Genomic DNA, 9,417 nt, shown 5'->3' with positions numbered 1-9,417 from the left:
CAAAAAAGTGAGATAATTGGACCAGTTAAATTAAAACGCAACCTACAGAATTAGCAACAGTATTTCCTAACCATACATTTGATCAGAGATTAATATCCAAAATAGCAAAGCCCTACAATTCATTAACAACTCAAATTTTAAATAGGAAAGGGACCAGAATAGAAATTTCTGTAGACAAACATGATCTTTGACATTACTACCGTCAGTGAACAATCAGACAACAGTGAAATATCACCTCATTCCAGTTTGGATGGTTGTCATTTAAAGCGGGGAGGGAGCCTTCTCTCCCTTCCAGGACTCTCATACGCTTATAGTGTTTTGCATCGCCCCATTTCTGCCTAGGGGATAAATCTGCAATGTTGTGGACAGCTCACCACTCACAGTTAACTATCCTCGACTAGATGACATCGACAAAGAAGGGGGCAGAGAGACACATTTATGTCTATGTCCACACCCACGTGTTGAGTATGCCCTGCACATAGTGTTGAACTGGTATTTGGTAAAGTTAATCTAAAATAAAGGACTTCTTCCACGTCTAGTTAATGATATAGAGAAGGAAAGAAACTGAGCTCCCATTGCAAGCAGAACAGAGCTTAGAGGGCAGAGGTGTGCCACCACAGAATTCCCGCTCCCATGTTCCACCCCCACCTTCCACCCTTAACACTACAAGCTAAACCTCCATTTGTTCCATTTCCACAAAGCCCTTGGTGCGGCTCGGGTTCTGATTGGGAGAAATCTGACAGGAAGAGGAAACTACAGCCTTAGAAAAAAGCTCCTTTGCCAGATAATTAAGACGCTGCTCTGCAGTTGCATGCAGTCTCGCTCGCATTGCGTGACTTCTCTCAAGGAACGCTCGGCTCAGACTTGTTGGGATGGAAAAACAATAGATTTAAGATTAAGGCTGTGGGGCTTGTGGTGCAGCGCCCAACTTGGGAACCTCCCGGGGGACGGCTGCATAGAGTTCAGCCTTCAGGAGGTCTGGAGTGTAGAGGTGTGTAAGCTCCAGGTCTCCGGGTAGGTTTCCCTGAGGCCTCTAGTGGGCGCCTTGGCTTTAGATAGTGAAGAAACGATGGCTTTGCAAGCTTAGGCTCCAAGCCTGGCCTTGCTCAAGGGTGTTTTCCGATTGGTCAGCAGTCCGAAAGCTCTGGCGGGTCGCATTGGCTGCTTAAGATGCGGCCTCAGGGCAGATGCTCTAAGGCTTCCCGGATTCTACCACAGTTCCTCCCTGGAACCATCAGTTTCAAATACTGCTTGTCGCTAATGCCTCACTAGGTCATGTATTCCCAGAGGCAAGAGCTGCGGTTTGTTCTTTCTGAAAGTGAAGCCTTTTTCCCCATGTCACTATGTACATAAACGGTGTCCCGGTTCCTGGGCGCCACCAATGGACAAACCACGTCCGCGTCCTCCGGATGGTACAGCACCTCCCCGCGGCCGCACCCATGAACACCCGGCTCCTGCTTCCTTGCTTTGGCATTGACTCAAGTCTCCAAACTACACATAGCTGTTTAAAAACAAAGCACCCTGATTTTCAATGCGGTCCTTTTTTTTTTTTAACCCCCGAGACCCAAATATGTTTTCTTTTGTTTGGGAGTCTTTTCCAGCTAGGTGATGGTGGTGCATGCCTTTAATCCCAGCATTCAGGAGGCAGAGGCAGGTGGATCTCTGTGAGTTAAGGCCAGTCTGATCTACAGAGCAAGTTCTAGGACAGTCAGGACTGTTATACAAAGAAACCCTGTCTCGAGCCCCCCCCCAATAAAAAGGGAAAATGGTCTTTTCAACATAGCCTCAAAATTATTATCCTGACTCAGGCCCTGAGTGCTGCGGTTGTAAGCATGGACCATCATGCCCTGCTATCCCTATGTCTTTGAGTCAGATTTATTAGCATTTATTAACTGTGCATAGTAATGCTTTTCATTTTGATAATTTCATACATGTATATAATGTTCTTTGTTCATATTTACATACAGCAGCTTTTCCTCTTTTCCTCCTGCCTCTGGTCGCCTTCCTCTTCATAAATACCCCTCCCCCATTTTCACATTTTTTTTTTTAAATCTAACTTCCACATACTAGAGAACCCATGCATTGCTTTTCTTTCAGGATTGGTTTATTTGGCTTAGCACAGTGATCTAGGGTTCTGTCTATTTTTTCCAGCAAACATAGCATTAATTTATATTTTCCTTCTTCTCCTTTATTTTTTTCTATTTCTCCCCTCCCCTTTTTAAATAGTGTCTCACTATGTAGCCCTGGCTGGCCTCAAACACACAGAGACCCACCTGCCTCTGCCTCCCAAGTGCTAGAATTAATCGTGTGTACCACCACACCCAGCCATATTTCATTGTTACTGGCAGAATAAAGTATTCTGTCAAATATCTATACTGTTTTCTTTAACAAGTTAGGTTAGGTTCTCTTTTATAACTATTTGGCTTAGTGGACAAAGGTTAGTGCTATGGTCTGCACGTGTCCCCAAAGTCACACGCAGAAATGTCATCGCCCGTATGAGAGCAGTAAACAGTGGGACCTTTAGGAGGTGATCATTCAGGTGAGAGCCCTTATGAAAGGGCTTGAGGAACAGGTTCTCACTCTTCAAATACAGGCAGTTAGAAGCTGCTACCTATGGCCATCACATCAAATCTATCTGCCTGTGCCTTGGCTTTGCCTTTCACAGCCCTCTGAATTGTGAGAAATGAGTCTCTGAGGTTATAAATTACCAAGTCTATATAATTTAGTAACTTGTGATCATTTGTGTGATTAAAATTTACTATGTAGTTTTGTTTTGTTTTTTTTTTTTTTTTTTTTTTTTTTTGGCCCATAGACTCATGGTTTATAACTACTAGAGCCCTTTTTAAACTAAGCAACAAAAACCATAAGCATATGTTTTATTAAGATACTTGGCTTTTCCCCCGTGACTCTTGAAGCAACTTTTGGTCAGATTCAGAACTATAAAGATAATCTTTTGTATGCTGGGGTACTTTAGGCCTCAGAAAGGAAATTCTCTCCCCTTCCCCTTCCTGTTTCATTCACACCCTCCTTTTCCTTTTCTTAAATTAATCCTTTCCCTTCTGTAGGTAGGTCACAGAGCCTAAGAATATCCTCTAATCTTCCCCTGCCTTTCTGCCTTGGAGCCAGCCATACAGACATTCTCAACCTACCTTATTTGATGAGCACAAGCTCCCTCCTCCATACCCTCAATCCCAAGTTTAAGTGCAGTCTCTGTTCCACAGAGAGACCAAGAGAAATTTGAAGAGACATGTCTGGACAAGCTTATCCAGTACATCCCCTTCAGATCATAACCTTTGTGTACTAACAGTTGTGCATGCTTTAATTATGGCTGTGCAGTGAGGGCTCCATAAAAATCCAAAGACTGGTTTGGGAGCTGTTGGACACTGGATTGGTGTAATGGCCCCAAAGTGAAGAACTCTCACCAGAAGGGGAGTGCCAGGAGAGAAACTCCTGTGCTTAGGACCCACTGGCCATTTATATCTTTTAAAATAGTTTTTGCACCCAAGCTGGGTGGTGCTGGCACATGCCTTCAATCCCAGAACTCAAGAGGCAGAGGCAGGAAGATCTCTGAGTTTGAAGCCAGCCTGTGATGGAGGATGTCCTTCCATATGCTGTGAATATATGTTTCTCTTCTTGGTTGATGAATAAAGCTGTTCTGGCCAATGGACAGGCAGGATGTAGCCAGGCAGGAAGTAAAGGCAGGGCAACCAGACTAGGAGATCTTGGAAGAGGAACATAAAAAGTGGGTCACGAGAGAGGCACTATGTAGCTGCCAAGGAAGAAAGAAACTGGGGCATCACTGGTAAGCCAACACCATGTGGAGATACACAGATTAATAGAAATGGGTTAATAAGAGAGAGCTAGCCATAAGAAGCCTGAGTCATCTGCCAAACAGTTTATAATTACTATAAGCTTCTGTGTGTTTATTTGGCACTAAATGGCTGTGGGAGCCATTTAGGTGGACAAAACATAGGTCCACAAGTCTGGTCTACAGAGGGAATTCCAGGAAAAACAGGGCTACACAGAGAAACCTTGTCGAGAAAAAAAGAAAAGGAGGAGGAGAAGGAGGGACGAGGAGGAGGAGAAGAAGAAGAAGAAGAAAGTCTGCAAAAAATGGTATCAGCATTTCCCTGAGCTCTGTGAAAACTCAAATGAAAGTTTCTTAATGGTCAAATCAGTCATTCCATTAAACTCCAAAGGAATTCAGTTTTCTCCCATCAAATCCCAACAGACTAACATGAAGTATGTTGTTTCCTCATAATCTTTAGGTGCCAGTCATAGCTTTCCCCCTCTGTTGCTGACAGCTGGGTACAGACTCTGGGGCATGAGTCCTGTGACCTTTGACCCAGCCAGCGGACAATTAAATCCTCCTGAGTATAAATATAGACACTGCATTGTGTTAAAAAGTTCATTAGCACAAGACCTATTTTACAGATTACATTCAAATAATGGTGTAGGAAAATCATCCCTCTGACAGTACTAAAGAGTGTATTTAAATAAGGATCAGCTTCAACTGTCGAAGGCAGCTGTAGCAAGCCATCCAGTTAGAGCACAAATACAAACCAGCCATATCTTCCTGAGGCCAGGGTGGAGTCAGAGTATTAGAAAGAAAGTGACCTTTTTGAGAAGGCCAGACAAATGCCACGACAGGCCCCTACTAACTCAATTAGGAACTAGGTAGGTCTCAGTTCCTGTCCCTTGAAATTAAACAAGACAGTTTCTCAGGAAGACCTGAACAAACGTCAATCAATCAGCAACGCCCCTGACAGTGAGGACAAGGGGAACTGTACATACTATGTCTGGGCCAACCCCACACCCCATTACTTCAAGGCAATAACCAAATAAAGACAAAACCTGGGACTTGTCCAGACTTGCCCCAGAGTGGAAAACCCACTGTTAGTCCTAACCAATTAGAAACATACTAATATGATTGCCACTGGCATAAACCAATCCTAGACAGAGATGATCTCACTGCCTTTAGAATTTCTTTAGCGTGTATAAAAGAGCCTACAAGGTTTTCTTGTGGTCGCCATTTTAGCCTTTGTGTTGGAAGCAGCATGCTGGTACTTCTATTCTGGGGATAATAAATGTTCTTGCTGACTGCATGTGTGGATGGTAATGTTTTGTGTGATGTCTCTGGGACCCTAACACATTTAACATAAGGAACTTGGAAAACGTGGTTCATCATATGTGGTGGTTTGAATGAAAATGTTGCTCATAAACTCATAGGGACTAGTATTATTTTAAAGGACCAGGGCCCGTGGCCTTGTTGGAAGAAATGTGGCACTGGGGTTGGGCTTTGAGGTTCCAAATGCTCCAACCAGTCCCAGGTCTCTCTTCCTGCTGCCTGCTGATTTGGATACAGAACTCTCAACTCCTTCTCCAGCACCATGTTTGCATGCTTCCCACCATGACAAACTAAACCTTTGATTCTGTAAACCAGCCCCAATTAAATGTTTCCCATTATAAGAGTGGCTCGGTGGTTAAGAACACTTACTGTTCTAGAGAACCTAGGTTTAGTTCCTGCCCCATATCGGGTGGCTCACAAAACGGTGCACACAAACCCACACAGGCAAACATACAAATCAATAAATACATCTTTTTAAATTATAAAATTTCTCTAATATATCTTTTTAAATTATAAAATTTCTCTAATATCACTAAAAGCATTTTTGCTGATACTGGACAGTCATAAACAGTAAACTCTGAATAAGTAAGAATTAGTCATTTCTCACTATGACAAAAAAAAAAAATAGTAGCTCACCAACAGAGGCCCCAGTATCACATTCCCCAGATAAGGGAAGCATAGCTACCAGAGCTTTACATGGGAACAATATGGGCAAGGATGACTTTGAATTCCTAATTTGGCTACCTTTACCTCCCAAGTTCAGGATGTAGGTAGCTATCAACATGCCCAGCTTTCCAGGAATTGTTTTGAATAAGAGCTAGAGACTGTGTGGACCAGCTAGAGAATAAGAAATCAACGGGGTCTTTTTTGTTTGTTTTGCTTTGTTTTGTTTTGTTTTTAGAGATAGGGTTTCTCTGTGTAGCTTTGGAGCCTGTCCTGGAATTCACTTTGTAGACCAGGCTGGCCCAGAATTCAGAGATCTGCCTGCCTCTGCCTCCCAGGTGCTAGGATTAAAGGCGTACACCACCACCACCACCACCCAGCTTCTTAAAAGCTTTTTTGTATGTGGTTCAGGGAAAGTGTGGGGCAAGTAGAAGGTGCTTTCTTGGGAAAGTAGGATCAAGGATGTCTAAAGGACAGGGGGTCTTACACCAGCCTGTTCCAAAAGGTTGTCTTGGTAACCATTCCATTGTTCTAAGGAGACACTATGACCAAGACAGCGCATAAAAGGAAGCTTTTAATTGGGCGATTGCTTACAGTGTCAGAGAATGAGTCCATGATTATTGAGACAGGAAGCATGGTACCTGGCAGGCAGGCAAGCAGGAATACCTAGTATGGACTTTGAAACCTCAAAGCCCAACCGCTACTGACACACCTCCTCTAAAGACCACACCTCCTAATCCTTCCTAAAACAGCTACAGCAACTAGGGAGGAAGCATTCAAATATGTGAGCCTGTGAGGGCTGTTCCTATTCAAACCACCACAGGGGTCTTTAAGGAAAGACAGAAGCTGGTCCAAAGGTAGGGCAGGGGTACAAAGCAAAATAACAACCACGTCTGTTGAGATTGATCAGGGAGAGCTACAAGTTCAGCTAATTGCTGGTGTAGCAAAGTTGGGACCCTGTAGTGCTTGTTGTGGGCCAGCAAGGACACGGCTGGGCCGTTTTTCAATTTTTTAAATATTTCTTTTAATTTTAATTTTTTATTTTAACATATTTTAATTTAAAATATTTTAAATTAAAAACTTTAAGTACTGTTTAAATTAAATTTTTAAATTTAAGAATATAATGTTTTGTGTGTATAGGCTTTAGTCTTGCATGTTTACTGTGCACCAAGTGCATGCCTGGTGCCAGCAGAAGAAGGTTTCGGATCCCCTGAGATGAATTAAGATGGAAGTGAGCCATCATGTGGGTGCTGGGTATTGAAATGTGGTCCTCTGGAAGAACAGTTTGTTTAACTGCTGAGCTACCTCCAGCCCTTGCCCAGGAAGTCCTTAAACTGAGACTATTTTTCTAATATCACTGAACTCAGGAAAAATATGCCCTGTTTCCATATAAAGGAAATACCCAGAGGTTCTAGAAGGTTCTTTGTGACTTGACAGTTGAGGCAGGGTTTCAAAAATAATAATAATAAAAATGACTTGAAGTTTTCTACAATCCATGCTGCTCTCCTACCCAGACATCCTCCGCTAATGCTAACAGCTCTGTTGGCAATGCCACTCGGAGAAAATATAAGGGGCAGGCTATGAAGAGGAACAACCCGTGAACCAATCAGAGTGGAGTATTCAATCACGCCACCATGTGGGCGACCAATAGGAATGCGGTGGGCTCTATAAAAGCAGAGCCCGCAGGGCACCTTGCGCACTTCAGGAGCAAAGAGAAGACCTTCGGAGCTTCGGGACGATGGCACGCACCAAGCAGACAGCGCGGAAGTCGACGGGAGGCAAGGCTCCACGGAAGCAGCTGGCTACGAAGGTGGCTCGCAAGAGTGCACCGGCTACTGGCGGCGTGAAGAAGCCGCACCGCTACCACCCAGGCACGGTGGCACTGCGAGAGATCCGCCGCTACCAGAAGTCCACCGAGCTGCTGATTCGCAAGCTGCCATTCCAGCGCTTGGTGCGAGAGATTGCCCAAGATTTCAAGACTGACCTGCGTTTCCAGAGCTCGGCCGTGATGGCGCTGCAGGAGGCCTGCGAGTCCTACCTCGTTGGGCTATTCGAAGACACCAACTTGTGTGCCATCCACGCCAAGCGGGTGACCATCATGCCGAAGGATATCCAGCTGGCTCGTCGCATTCGCGGAGAGCGGGCTTAGACCCCGCAGGCTCCTGGTCTTTGTGCTACCTTCAACCCAAAGGCTCTTTTCAGAGCCACCCACCAAATCTGAGAAAGTGGTTGTAAACTTTAGGTTTGACTTGGTGCCCACTTTGTGGGCAGAGATCAGAATAAGCTGGCTGGGAAGCCCAGTGAGCTGAGGCTTAGCCGTGGTAAGCTGGTGCAGTTCCCTCCCGATTTATAAGTCTTTGCGCGAATCTAACGTGATTGTAGTGGTACTGATCCTGCCTGGTAAAGAGTCCAGCTTTCACAGGCTGCAAATAACTGCCATAAACTGGTAATGCCGGCTGGACTTCTGGATTCACTCCGGTTAAAACTACTCTGAAGTCTCGCAAGTTTTTCGCTTTGGTTTAAAAGGCTGGCTACTCCTGTGCGTTAAAAGTTACCCTTTCATTGAAAACAAACATTTCTAGACTAAAAAAATAAAGTTAGCCTTTTTCCTACTATGGGAAGCACTATGAGCTGTGTTTTCTTAAGCTCTAGTCTGTTAACTGTCTCATGACGGCTAAAGAAAAAAGGTTTCCAGGAACACATCCAGAAGATCCTGGGCTTTATAGACTAATTTTCCATTTAGGGTAGGGAAGTCCTCCAGAGTGTTTTAGCATTGATGGTTAAAAAATAATAATAACCCTAGAAAAAGGTGTCCCTAAAATGCTAGTATTTTGAAGCCCATTAGGGCTTATTTACTCAAAACTCAAAAGCTCCATGACTTTAGTTTTCAAAACCGGAGATCGTGTAAAATTTAATATGTATGTAAATTAATGGCTGATGGTCCCTGGAGAGCCGTCCAGAAATCTTAGAAAGTCCAGGGACAATTGCCCCTTTCTCTTAAATCAGCTATAACTTAATGCTATTATAAAATATATCTATAGATGGGAGGTAAGGCCATGGCTCAGTGAATAAAGTGCTTGCTACTTAAGTGAAGTCCTGATTTTGATTCCCAGATCCCAGGTAAAAAGCCAGGTATGGTAGTATATACTTGTAATCCCAGGGCTGGGGACACAGAGTCCTGGGACTTGGTGGCCATAAGTTTAACCTACTTGGCAAATTGCTGTCCATCCAGTTAGAAATCCTGCCCAAAAAAAAAAGATAAAGTGGGGGTTGTCCAGATAGCTCAGCAGTTAAGATGCTTGCAGCTCCATGAGAGGACCAGTTTGTTTCCCTGCACCCACATAAGGTGACTGTTTCCTAGCACCCACATAAGGTGGCTCACAATTGTCTGTAACTCCAGCTCTAGGGAATCTAACACCCTTCTCCAACCTCTGAAAGCACCCACATACGAGTACACAGGCATGCTAGCAAGTGTGCACACACAAACAAAATAAAAGTTAAAATTAAAAGGTGTAAGGTTCCCATGGAACAACATCCAAAGTAGGCTTCTAAATTGCACATGTCTCTTAAACTCACCTAACAAGGATGTTACGGTGTGGGTGTGGGTTCACACAATCCATTAAAAG

General features: G+C 44.0%; 1 protein-coding gene across 1 annotated transcript; it reads left to right on the top strand.

The window, feature by feature from the left end:
• The first annotated feature begins 7,521 nt into the window (after positions 1-7,521).
• H3-4 (H3.4 histone, cluster member) lies at positions 7,522-7,957 on the top strand. The gene has a single exon (XM_051181520.1). The coding sequence runs from the start codon at positions 7,530-7,532 to the stop codon at positions 7,938-7,940; it is 411 nt and encodes a 136-aa protein (XP_051037477.1). The 5' UTR covers positions 7,522-7,529; the 3' UTR covers positions 7,941-7,957.
• The last annotated feature ends 1,460 nt before the right edge of the window (positions 7,958-9,417 follow it).

This window comes from Phodopus roborovskii, unplaced genomic scaffold (genome assembly GCF_943737965.1).
Source record: "Phodopus roborovskii unplaced genomic scaffold, PHOROB, whole genome shotgun sequence".
Lineage (NCBI taxonomy): Eukaryota > Metazoa > Chordata > Mammalia > Rodentia > Cricetidae > Phodopus > Phodopus roborovskii.
The sequence above is the reverse complement of the archived record's forward strand: the minus strand, read 5'-3'. Positions and strand labels throughout refer to the sequence as shown.